At 43.3% G+C, this 12,990-nt stretch overlaps 4 protein-coding genes across 5 annotated transcripts; 3 read left to right on the forward strand and 1 right to left on the reverse strand.

Moving 5' to 3' along the window:
- Window positions 1–1,410: 1,410 nt before the first annotated feature.
- LOC108031397 (tropomyosin-2) lies at window positions 1,411–7,152 on the forward strand. Of its 2 annotated transcripts, XR_001768550.3 has the most exons (5): window positions 1,411–1,561; window positions 3,833–4,478; window positions 4,905–5,082; window positions 5,382–5,772; window positions 6,486–7,152. XR_001768550.3 is itself a non-coding variant. In XM_017104761.3 (4 exons), exons 2-4 carry the CDS (start codon window positions 3,885–3,887, stop codon window positions 6,566–6,568), a joined length of 855 nt encoding a protein of 284 aa, XP_016960250.1. In that variant the 5' UTR covers window positions 1,411–1,561; window positions 3,833–3,884; the 3' UTR covers window positions 6,569–7,152. The 2 variants fall into 2 exon arrangements, 1 of the variants encoding a protein (XP_016960250.1); XM_017104761.3 differs by lacking the exon at window positions 5,382–5,772.
- A 1,356-nt stretch (window positions 7,153–8,508) lies between these two features.
- On the forward strand, window positions 8,509–10,326 carry LOC108031395 (uncharacterized). The gene is made up of 3 exons (XM_017104760.3): window positions 8,509–8,848; window positions 8,911–9,464; window positions 9,523–10,326. The coding sequence occupies exons 1-3, from the start codon at window positions 8,670–8,672 to the stop codon at window positions 10,164–10,166; spliced, it is 1,377 nt and encodes a 458-aa protein (XP_016960249.1). The 5' UTR covers window positions 8,509–8,669; the 3' UTR covers window positions 10,167–10,326.
- On the reverse strand, window positions 10,239–12,003 carry LOC108031394 (uncharacterized). Its single transcript, XM_017104759.3, has one exon. It carries the CDS (start codon window positions 11,861–11,863, stop codon window positions 10,463–10,465), a length of 1,401 nt encoding a protein of 466 aa, XP_016960248.1. The 5' UTR covers window positions 11,864–12,003; the 3' UTR covers window positions 10,239–10,462.
- Window positions 12,004–12,574: 571 nt separating this feature from the next.
- Window positions 12,575–12,808, forward strand: LOC108030996 (uncharacterized). Its single transcript, XM_017104197.3, has one exon. It carries the CDS (start codon window positions 12,575–12,577, stop codon window positions 12,770–12,772), a length of 198 nt encoding a protein of 65 aa, XP_016959686.1. The 3' UTR covers window positions 12,773–12,808.
- Window positions 12,809–12,990: the final 182 nt, after the last annotated feature.

Raw genomic sequence — 12,990 nt, forward strand, 5'->3', positions numbered from 1 at the left:
ATAAAACAATGTATGTATTTTTATTTACCACTCAATATTTTTATGATCAATAAACAATAAATCTTTTGCATATAAAAATTGTTTCTAGATATTTTCTTTCAAGCGGATGGGTTTTGGCAGGGGTCTACCGATTCGCTTAGGAATATACAAAGGGTTGAACAAGGGGTATTAGAGAAAAACCCCATGAATCCCGGAATGATTTTGATGGCGACCTCTACCTTATAGAGACCTTTAGAGAAATCTTGATTGAAGATTGTTAGTTTTCTTTGTGAATAGTAAACACGAATTAAATGCCTGGATTTCTTCTCTCAGAACATTGTCTAATGGTACAAGATAAACACTTTGTTGATATTATATTACAATTTTTCTTTACACAACACAGTGATCAGTCTGATTAGCGATCGGCTGGCTCATTTGACTAAAGCTTTGCAGGAATTAGAACTTCCTGTGATTTGCTAAAGAACAATATTTTGTTAGAGGTTTTCATTAATGGTGTGTTTTGGTTGTACCCCCAAAAAATCATTTGCTAAGTTACGTCATGTGCGGATCCATGGAGGAGGGGGTTTATTTTAGGGAAAAAACCCCATCCCTGAAGAAGACGATATGAAATGTAGGTTTTCCAAAAGTATGCAACAAAATATTTTGAAAACTAAAACCTGGATTTATAAATGAGTTAAGTCATAAAAACAGTAAAAAGAATTAAAGAAAAGAAAAGCAAAACCCAGAGATTGTTTTTTTTTTTGATTTTGTGGCTCATTATTAGCTAATTATAGAATGAATTTATAAACACATATACACCAAAAAATAAACGTTTTTTGGAAAATTAAGGTGCCTAGTAGATATAGATATTAATATTTAATGGCGATCGAAGACAGATACATTTTTAATATGTAGCCCAATCAATAACTGTTTTATTTAATCTACTGCAGCGGACACCTTGATTCCAAAATTTCGGATCAATTGTCTTGCAGTCTTCACATTCGAGACTTTCGAAAGCAAAAGAACAGCAGGAAAATGCTGGCCGATCAAAATTCCAAATATTTCTCAATATTTTTTACCGAGCGAAAATAGATTTTCATCTTGTTAGACTTTTGCTCTTGCTGCTTGTCGCTATTTTTAGCCGTGTATCTGACGGATACACAGATACGGCCAAGAGTGCTGTGAGTAAAAAAATAAATTGAATTTAAATTTAAGAAAGAGAAAGAAAAACGCATAAATTTCACGAGAATGCAGGCGAGAGAGAGTAGCTTTTGGGGAAATTTTGTGGGAAATTTTCGAGATCGCCGAGCAAAGTTTCGAAAGCGCTTTTTCGCATACATAATATATTTTTTAGTGGGAAATTTTTGAGGCGAGAAATTATTCAATACTGCGTTGGTGTGAGCCCCGTGTGAGTGTGAGATTTTCCGATTGCCAGCTCGTCGGTGTGTGTGAGTTTTTCAGTTTTTCCGAGTGGCAGTGTGCGTGTGCGTTGGATCTTGGGGTCGCTTTCTGGGCTAAGCAACTTGGTCATCATCAGTGTTCTCGGGGTTTCGACAGCGTATAGTGTGTTTGAAACGCTAAGGTTGGTCACGCCAGGATTTTCACCCGACAAAACTAACTCAAAAATAATTAGTTAAATCGCTCGCCTTTGCAGCTAACCAAATTGGTATTTTCAACTGTTTTCGAGTGGATAAAAAAAGTTGTGAAAAATGCATTGCATTCGAATGCTTGGGGAACTCAAAACTTCGAATTTTTCCCAACCAAAATATGGAAAACTTAAATAATAATCAAAAATAAGTGTGCATATGTATATGTGTCGAGCAGCCTGGATAAAGTAGAACAAAAAATCTAAAGAAAAGTGAAAGAGGAAATATAAAATAAGTGAAAAATATGAAAAAACCTACAAAATTCTATTCCATACCTTAAAGAATGGTTAAAACACTCTTTCAACCATTTCGAAATGGAATACCCATAATAATTTTTCGGACATTTTAAAAATTCGCTTATAAGGAATTTTGTAACTAAATCTGACGGAACCAATACTATCCAAAAAATATCTTTGTGTGTGAGAGAACATTTTTTGCACACACACAAAACATTTATTCGGAAAGCTCTACACGAATAGGACACATATACATATGCACTTACACACCTATTGGCACGCACAATTTTCCCACACACTCGAAGAAAATTCTTTAAAATTAACTGCAGACAGACACCTGCCTGTCACACACACATACATACTATCCCATTTATTTTTAACTTTGCCTGAAAACTAGACGAAAAAGCTTTCCCTCTAGCTTTGTGTGATCTCATAAAACGAAGGCAGTCGAAAATTGTAGGTATTTATCCTTGAGATTGTTTTCGAGAGAGATATTTTGGAAAATATTAGAGATTGAGACGATTCCCAGATGTGGATACATATCGAATATGTCTGGGGTTACCCACATGAATGGCATAGACACCCACACGAAATTGGGGATTTCAGAGCAACTATATATTTTCTTGCCATTTTTGAATGATTCCGAAGGCCACTAGTCTTGCTTTCATGTATATACATATTTGAACTGGTTGAAAACCTAAGTACTTTTGGCAGACACCAAGTTATAGGATGATGTGTTAGGAAACAGCTTTTAAATCTACTATAAATCAATTTAGGTGGTTAGATATATAATTTATATAAACCTATATTATTTTATTATTTATCACCCACCTTAATTAACTTTTCTCTACCTTATATATATTTCTCCCAACATTACCTTAGCATTTTGGGATAAAAAAACATTCAGAAGTTTCGAGAGACCTCCAAAATATCAGCGACTACAACATAAATGACTTTGTCCCACTTTCGGTGGAAGCAACATACATAGACACTCGAATAGATACGCCCACGCACCAAATGACCCCAAAGAATTGAAAACTTTTCAAATTGCAATCTCTTCGCGGCTATTTGTGTGCGTGTATTTCGAAATAATAGGGGGAAACTCTAGAATTACATTTAGCACACAATGTCCAAAAAAGCATTTCTCCTATGCGAGTGGTCTGGATATTTTTTCTCACATGCAAAAGCATATAAAGTTTATTTTTAACCCTACAGAATCGTGCAGCAAATAAATATATAGCTCACCGCCAGATCCGGATTCGGATTCAGAGTGGGCGTTTTGAAAATGGAAAATGAAAATTACGTGAGGTCTTTTGAATGCTCGGCGTAGCCAAACAAAATGTGTTTACATTTAAATGTTCAAATTTATTGCACCCATACATATTCACAGCACACACGTATATATAGATTTAATTATATGTACGTTCAGATATAGACTTTAAAATATAGAATGCGCCTGGAGCGTTCAAGCAACCCGATGTTCAATTGCATTTTCTGAAAGCTTAAATAATCAGGTGTCAATTGAAATATTTCAGGTTAAAAGAAGATGTTTATTTATATTAGCATAGTTAAGGGGAACCTTGTACAAAATGTTTTGAAAATATACCGGAAAGTTTTAAGTTCAAAAGATCATTTTCTAATGAAGTCATTACTTAATAGCCGGTAACGTCTTTTGAAACCCTCTCTGTTTAATGTTAAGATCAAATCATAATTGATTGAATGGCTGTCATAGAATTTAAAATATTATATCCCCTTAAGACCTACTATTAGTTAATCTTAACTACTAAATAAATTCAATGATTTTTGAAACTGTTTAATATGGAAACAACGGGAAACTTGGAAATAACTTAATATACTTGTATATAGAAACGGGAATGTACTTTTCATGCTTTGCAATAACACCATGCATATAAAAACCTTCTGTTTAGGAACCACTTAGCCTTCCAATCTAACCTTTACCCTTCGCCACAGTGCTTTTTCCAGTTTTCTTTTCTCCTAAGCCAACAACAAAAACACAAACACCATGGACGCCATCAAGAAGAAGATGCAAGCGATGAAGCTTGAGAAGGATAACGCCATTGACAAGGCCGACACCTGCGAGAACCAAGCCAAGGATGCCAACTCCCGCGCCGACAAACTGAACGAGGAGGTGCGCGACCTGGAGAAGAAGTTCGTCCAGGTGGAGATCGATCTGGTCACCGCCAAGGAGCAGCTGGAGAAGGCCAACACCGAGCTGGAGGAGAAGGAGAAACTCCTGACCGCCACCGAGTCCGAGGTGGCCACCCAGAACCGCAAGGTGCAACAGATTGAGGAGGATCTGGAGAAGTCCGAGGAGCGCTCGACCACCGCCCAACAGAAGCTGCTGGAGGCCACCCAGTCCGCCGATGAGAACAACCGTATGTGCAAGGTGCTGGAGAACCGCTCCCAGCAGGATGAGGAGCGCATGGACCAGCTGACCAACCAGCTGAAGGAGGCCCGCATGCTCGCTGAGGATGCCGACACCAAGTCCGACGAAGTGTCCCGCAAGCTGGCCTTCGTTGAAGACGAGCTGGAGGTGGCTGAGGATCGTGTCCGCTCCGGCGAGTCCAAGATCATGGAGCTGGAGGAGGAGCTGAAGGTGGGTTGAACTTGGATAGCTTGGAGTGGAAATAGTCTTTATATGTGTCTCAAAAAAGATAGCATGAGATGATAGCGAAAAGCACAAGTTCTAAATTGATTTTTGAAACAAGACTAAGAACATTTTTTCCAAAAACCATTCTAACATTACCAATTTTTCAAAATGGAATACTTTCGCCTCGTTTAGAAAAGTTAAGAGTAAATTTGTCTTGATTTTAGGGACGTTTGTTTTCGAAAAAGTGAGAAGACTTAACTTCAAGAACGATTCTTCTCTTATAAGGGAGAAAACTTAGCTTTGAGAACGTAAATAAGTGAGAAAACTTAGTTTCTTAAAAGGCATTCTTAGATTAAGAACGTTATATCCTAACCTCTCTCCGCTTAAAATTTGTGTGCCTTTTCTAAAAATTGTCTTATCATATCAAACTAGGTTGTCGGCAACTCCCTGAAGTCCCTGGAGGTGTCCGAGGAGAAGGCCAACCAGCGCGTGGAGGAGTTCAAGCGCGAGATGAAGACCCTGTCCATCAAGCTGAAGGAGGCCGAGCAGCGCGCCGAGCACGCCGAGAAGCAAGTGAAGCGCCTGCAGAAGGAGGTCGACAGGCTAGAGGGTATGTATCGCAGTCCTCACCCCCTCACCACACCCATTCAGCCATCATCCGAGGAGGCATCTCTCCACGAGACGCCGGAGATGATGCTGTCCGCAGGAAGTGATCCGCCTCGATCAGCCGGATTGCTGGCTTCAACTAATGCTCGCATTGTATTTACCGCCATACGGATATTAATACTCTTACTTAGTACTCTGCTTTCATTAATTGACGTTTACATCCACCCATTTGGCTCTCGCCCACTTTTAATTATCTCCATATATATTTGTATAAATGAACAACAAACCAAATGCTTTTTGCAGACCGTCTCTTCAATGAGAAGGAAAAGTACAAAGCAATCTGCGACGATTTGGACCAGACATTTGCCGAACTTACTGGATATTAAAAAGATCGAAACAGAACTCACACAGAGCCCTTTCCCAAAAGATACAAAAAGACAACACACCTTCAGTGCTCCCCCACAGTTTATATATATATTTATAATTTTTTGAAAGATCCCCCGACAGTTTCAGTGTATTTACCAAACACCCACCCACCCAACACACTTCTGTCACCAACATACACTGTAAATAATCTGTTTAGTCTCGCTTGAATGTGGCCACACCCACAGTTCCCTACGAGTTTCCCACGCCAGTACACTGTAAAAATAAGTTCAGATCAAGCCAAACCAAGTTGCAACTGTAGTTAATACAGGTGAATTTATCAATGTACATATTGTTGTTAATTGTATGCCAGATTCTTACCCGTTTTGATGTGGCATGACCTCTTGACCCGTCTCGCCTGCCCAGAATCTCAGCACTCCGATCAGCACTCAATCTCAAATCAACTATGTGTATCTCTCTCTTCTTCTCGTCGATCATCCGTACAAGTCTAAGACCCGTCCCGAGTCATTAAATGGTTTTCGTTTCGAGCTGATTTCGCCAGGCCTTGGTTGAGTGAATCTCTCATTTCCGCACAAGCCAAGGATTTCTGCAACGATTGGTTGGATAGATCATGGCTAGATCCCGTAGAGCACCCTTAGATTACCCCTGGCCCACGCACAGAACCGCTGACTAATCCATAAAGAAACGCTTGCCAGAACAGCGTGCCACTAATTAGAGCCTAGGCTCCTGGTAAAAGAATCTATAAACTTAACAGGATGAGAGTGGAAATTATCAGATATAAGTATCAACTCCCTGTTAAGTTAACAGAATCTTTTACCTAAAAGAATCTGTAAACTTAACATGGAGTGGAACATAGAATGTATCATATGTAACACCCCACTGCTGAGTTAACAGAATCTTTTCTCTAAAGAATTCGCACAGTGTAAAGTTTAAGTGTTCTGTGTTCGATTCAAGTGTTGCTGTGTGCTAAACCCCTAGTTTTGCCTTTTTTCTAACATTTTTACCACACTTTGCACTCCGCAGACGAGTTGGGCATCAACAAGGACAGGTACAAGTCCCTGGCCGACGAGATGGACTCCACATTCGCCGAGTTGGCTGGCTACTAAGGTGGCCCATAGACCCAGAAACCAACACCAACACCAAAACAACATCGAGCTGCAGCGGAGGAAGATGGAGACGACGAGGAACTCTACTAATTGTAAACGAATATCTCAGATTGATTTGGCTAGCGACAAGAACTGCAGCCGCAGATACCAAGAACAACATCCATTGTGTATACAATTCTTTATAAATCTATATATTTCATAATAAATAAATAACAACAACAACCAGATCAACAACAGCAACCAACAACAAGCATAGATTGTGTAGAACCAAGGATAACAGCAAACGGAAATTCTTTTGTTTTATAAAAAATGAAATTATCTTAAAGTAAAAAGTAGCAGAATGTAAAAAACAAACCAAAAACACGAATTTTGTATTTTTAAAGCCATTGTTTAAAAATATTAAGAAGCCAGGTGATACGAGAGAGAAAGCCAGGGAGAGTGCTCGAGAAAGAGACAGAGAAATATCTAAGAATGTAAGAAAAAGCCTGCTTCAACTTGAATTTATATCTTACAATTACACAACAAAAAAAACCACCCACAAAACAAGTATAAAAAAATTTATAAAAACTTTGCTAAAAAAATTATATGTTTGATGTTTGCTTTTATGATGCACAAAACTGATTTTCTTTGCCCGTCAGCGAACTCGGCTGAAACTAATCAGAAATGTTGGCGGTTATGAAAAATCGGCTTCGGTTTTTTCAATGATTTCTTGCATTTTTGGGAAACCCCATGGATGCTGAGCCGAAATAACCGAGTTCGAAGTGCGTCATCACTTCATCGGCGATGGATCACGATCCGCAAATCGAGGCCTTCATTGCAACATCGCTGCCATCCGCTAATTTTCAAAGCAATGAATAATGAAAGTTCAGAAACGCCATACATCTGAAATAATATTTGATGATTTGTATCTTCAGGGTGAATTCGAGAGATCTATAGTAGATGTGGGCAGTTCACAGTTTGACTGTTTGACCATCAATAATCCAGTTGAGGCCGGGTTCGGCATGGGGGCCTGCTCTCTCGGCCAAATGGACTCACCCGGTCTTCATTTCTTATAAATTAATCTTTAATTTCCCCATCTGGTCACCGACCGGCTCTTTCTCTTCGCCCTCTCGCGACGTGAGGCCATAAAATAGTTATTAAAACTTTAAGTGGTGTGTTAAATTGCACACTAAAAAAGCTCCGGCCATTATTTACATAATTTACATTATGGTGATGTGTTTATCTAGTGAGAGTGGGGCAAAAGCTGGAAAAGAAAAACGCCACTTCACGTTTGGAAACGGTTTTATAAGTTTTTAGTTAATAACTAAATATTTTTAAAGTTCTAGGCTTTAAAGAAGAATATTAAAAAAATTTAATAATCTTCTTCTACTATTATTACATGGCTCACAAATAGAAAAATATTCAATTGACAAACTTAAAAAATGTTTGAATACCTATGAACTATGATACGATTTTAAAAACCCGAGTTTGAAAATGATTTCTAGATGACTAACTGGTAGCCTGAAATCAGGAATCGTCTTGCAAAAAGTAGAGAATATCCAAATGAACTCGGCATAACCAACTCCATTTCTTAAGACCATTAGTTTTCGCTTCAATTGACAGCCCCATACCAAAAGCCCCGTCAATTACCTAAGTCTGGGGCCAATTTGATGGAGTGCAAACAGTGGGTCGGGCCACAAAAGCTGCGAGAGAAACACCGATACTGAGCCGCTGAAAAGCCCAATGACTTACATTTGCCCAGAGCCAACCGAAGGAGAAAGTGAAATTTTGCATTTCTCGGCGGCTGGCTGGCAGCAACAACAATGGCTCTGAGGTCTGGGGTCTGGGCCATTGCCATTTGCGGTGAGCGGTACGGAGAGACCGGAGACCAGAGACCAGCTTGGACCGGCTGAGGGACCAAAGTCAAGCTCAGCCGTCTTCAGTCGCGGTTTTCAGCTCGACGCAAGCGAACGGACGTCTCAGAAACGCGGACGCGGCTTTAACCGCACGGAAAACGCATCGAAATCGAAAGTGTCTGCCCATCGCGCGACTTGAATCGCCAAGTGCTTCGTTTGGGGCGGGGGCAATACACTATACCCATCCGTCAACATTACGTGTCATCATGCCGCCGGCTGGCCATCAACTCCGGCTTGCAGCCCTTGTTTATCTGACTCTAGGTCTGGGACTCTTATGCAATGCCAGCGATGGTGAAACTGGGCGAAAATACGCCAATGAATCACTCGCGGAGGCGGAGGCAGAGGCTCCAGTTTGGTCGCAGTTTCTCGAAGATTACGTCTTGAGGTGGGTCTAAGGAGTGCGCGCTAGGAAACGTAGTTAACTAAATCCTCCCCCGCATTTTATAGCCAAGGTAGCAGTAGCGGTAGCCAGCGAAAGTCCAAAGACCTGCCCTACATGGGTGGCGATATGGGCATGAATGGCCCGCTCAACTATCACTCATCCGCCTACAAGCGACCCGGCAACAACATCTACATCACCAGGAGGATTGGCGAGGCGGTGGAGCTGGAGCCCCATCTGCGCAAGCCCGTGGAGAGCCAGGGTCCCATTGTGAATCCCCAGTTCCGACCCATGACCAATCAGATGTTGCACCAGCAACATCAGCAGATGCAGCAGCAACAGCTGCAGCAGCAGCAACAGCAGTTGCAGCAACGCCAGCAACCTGGTTTTCTGCAGCAGCTGTTTGGCTTAGGTGGCAGTACCGGAGGCGGTGGAGGTAATCCTCCCCAGCAGCATGTGCGTCCTGTGCCGCTGCAGCAGCAACAAGTGCAACAGGCGCCGCAGCAACACCTGCAGCAACATCTCATTGGCGGTGGAGGTGGCCAGCCCACCACTTTCCGAGCTGTTTCCGAGAACGATCTTTATCTGCTGGGAGCCATTGAGAAGTTGGTATATCGAGTGGGTAAGTTTTAAGATCAAATGTAAATAAAACCAAAAACCTTTACCCAAACCCCTTTAAGATTACCTTGAAAGTCGCGTGCGGCGCTCGGAGCAGCTGATCTACTACCTAATGGCCGGCAACAACCAGAAGGAGGTGAAGGATCCCTGTCCCACGAACTTCACCCGCATCAGCGACAACTGCTACTACATCAACAGCCAGCAGCAGGTGAACTGGAAGACGGCCAACTCCGCCTGCAAGGGTCTCAACTCGCACCTGGCCGAGTTCGAAAAGGCCTCGGAGAACGAGGAGATCATGGCCTACCTCCTGAACCAGCCCGCCCACAGGGGTCGCGATTACTGGCTGGGCGGTCTGAACCCGGGACTCCTCTGGATCTGGTCCAACTCGGCCAAGCCAGTGAATCCCAACATGAACCTAACATCCATTGCCATGGCCCAGAAGGGTGAGAACTCCACGGCCGCAAATCTGGTGGACAGTTCGGAGCAGGCGGCGGAGGAGGCGGCCGCCGAGGATGTGTTGAACAACACGGTGCAGATCGAGGGCAAGGGTCGCTGCCTGCGGCTGAGCTACAATGCCGGGAAGCACAGCTATGTGTACTACGGCCAGGAGTGCACCTCGCGCCACTACTACATCTGCGAGCACGAGGACAAGACGCTGGACAACAAGATCAAGAAGATCACCCGCGAGCTAAGGCTCTTGGAGTGAGGATGCAGGATGGGATCCAATCCAACCCGATCCTCGTGTGATACTCGCAGCTAACTAGCCATATCTATTAACTAATTTTGAATGAATTTATTTTTGTGTTACACATTAAATATTTATAAATATTTATACAATTAATAAACATATCTGATAGTGTTCAAAACGTTTTAAGGATACTTTGTTCTTGCACAGCAAAGCTTTAAGTGACTTAACCCAGGAAAATTAACAGTGGACATAAACAAGATCGAAATGGAACTGGGTTCCGTTGCTAAAAGCGGAAAGTATACACAGAGATCAATCTAGTCCGGATAAAGGTAGTCCTGCAGTATGTTCTGGAAGGCTATCTTGATCTTGCCGCGATCGCGACCATTAAGCTTCTGTATATCGGGCAGCAGGCTCATCAGAAACATGGCATCCGGGTCGGTCTTGCAGTCGCACAGCTCCACACCGCCGTTGGACAGGGACCCGCTTAGCGAATTGTTGGCATCCATGCGAGATGGAAGCGACGATGGCGGCACCTGTTGGTGTCCTCCATGCACATGGTTGTGCCCGTGACGTTGACTCAGGTAGCTGTTGCTACTACTAGCATTAACGCTACTGCTGGGGGCCATCTGTGTAGCCACTGCTGCTGTTGAAGGCGTGGGCAGTTCCACTTCCGATAGGCCAGCATTTCCCGGAACTCCTCCTCCGCCGCTGTGAGTTGTGGTGCTGACCAGATCCGCCGGCTTGCTGAATGTGGGGCGCACGAAGGAAATGTTCGGGTGGGCCGCTTGCTGCGAAGCGAAGTTTACTCCAGACACTGTTGCCGTCGGAGCCTGCAGCTCCTGGGAGCGCGGTCGTATCGCCCCGCGCATCTCCTCGTGGTACGCGCGCATCTGCATGCGACCCAAGTGGGCTCGGCTTCCTTGCGTCTGCTGGTTTGCATACCGACGCTGAGCCTCCACCGACGAGGAACTAGAAGTGGGCGCCATCTTATGTGGGTCCTGGTCCTCCTGCTCATCGTCATCCGGTTCGTGCGTCTCCTGTACAAACTCATCCACTGGTTCCTCGCACTCCGACTTTATATCGTTGCTATCCAACTGGCTGTGATAGCGGCTGTTGCGCTGCTGCTCCTCCTCTATGATGTCTTCCAGCTCGGAGTTGTTGTGCTCCGCCTCATCGAAGTAGTCCAGATAGTTGTCCAGCTGCTGAGCCGGCGGCGACTGGTGTGCTGAGGGAGTGGGTTGGCCACCAACGCTGCTGCTAGCCGGAATGGCCACCGATCGCTCCCTCTGCATGCGATTGGACAGGCTGGAGAGGTGCGCTAGGGCATCCTGCACCTGGGTGTCCAGGGACTTGGTCTGCTGGTGCTTCTTGCGCAGGTAAGGATGCAGAAAGAACATGCGGTCGAAGTAGGACCAGCAGGGCGGTACCTTCTCCTCCAGATAGTTGGTGTACTCGCGTCGAAACGAGATGCGCAGATTAGTCCACTTGGCCAGACTGGCGCCCGGATTCTTCTCCAGCTTGAGGTCCACCTCGCGCCAGAAGTTCTCCACGTACGGCCGGCAAAAGTAGTACTTGTGTCGCGGATTGTAGATGGCCTCGTCGCGCTGGACAACGTCAATCAGCTTAAAGACCTCCTCCGTCAGCCAGCGGGATGCACTGCAGCTGGCATTTGGGTTGCTGGACACGAACTGGCTGCCCCCGAAGTCGGTCGTCATGGTGGGTTGGCTGTGGTGGCTCCTAGGCACTCAGTCCGATGGTTTCGCTTTCAGACGACTTTTCCAGCGCTCGCCATGATTTTTGCGAAATATTTTTATTGTTTTCCCCAAGTGTTCTTTTAAGTGCTGTCGCTGGTTCCGCGGCGAACCAAACGGGCGGCGGAGCTGGTTCCGGAGCGCAGAAGCTTTCGCGAACTGAGGCCGTTTATGCGCTCTCCAGTTTTTATGCATAAAAATGAGTTCTATTTAAAAAAATGTGTTTGTTAAAGCTTATAAAAATGTTATTACCTAAATAACTTTAAAACTAGAAGGATTATTAGCCCCACAAATGCTATTTTGTCGAAAGCAAGTAAATCTATTTAACTTTAAAAATATTTTTTTTTTATTTTTGTAGTACCTTTTATTTTGATTTCGTTTGAATCCACGTGCCATAATTTTATCTTCCTTCACAGTGCGGTTTAAATAATATGCAAAATGTCTAAAACTGCTACACGCGTCTTTCAGTTAAACAATCGAAAACCCGTTTTCCACTATTAGACACTATTCAACCGTTCAAAGAAACTTTCAGTGTTTGTCCAATTGTTTCTTTTCTTGAGATTTGGTACTCAAACATTCAAGCAATTGTGTCAATATTTAGTAAACAGAAAATGGAAAGTATAAAATTAAGAAATTCTTGTACAGAAATTTCACTGTTGAAACAGAGTTCTTGAGATGAAGTTCTTTGCCATCCTCTTCCTTCTGTGCGGCATCGTAGGATTTGCTTTGGCCGCATCTTCCACAACGGAGACTGACAGTTTTTATGGCAGCACTACCTCTACCTCTTCACCTGTCCCAGCTCCTTCCGCGCCGAACCCTTCTGCGTGTGGACCTAACGCACTTGGCGGCAAAAAACTATACTTCTTTTACTAAATAAGTGTTAAGCGTATGCCGGGAAAATAATAAGTTCAGAAATACATAAAATTAAAAGAATTAATTAGTCTATTTTTAAGTATTGTCGATGTTATATTTGGTTCTAAAACGTAAGGACACATCTTGTACTGTCTGCGCCACAGTTGCTTAAGAGCACATAATTTGTAGCCAGTTTTTCACAAGTAGCTAATGCAAACGCAGTGCTCAGCGAGAAAGAA

The sequence above is a fragment of the Drosophila biarmipes genome, chromosome 3R, assembly GCF_025231255.1.
Source record: "Drosophila biarmipes strain raj3 chromosome 3R, RU_DBia_V1.1, whole genome shotgun sequence".
NCBI lineage: Eukaryota > Metazoa > Arthropoda > Insecta > Diptera > Drosophilidae > Drosophila > Drosophila biarmipes.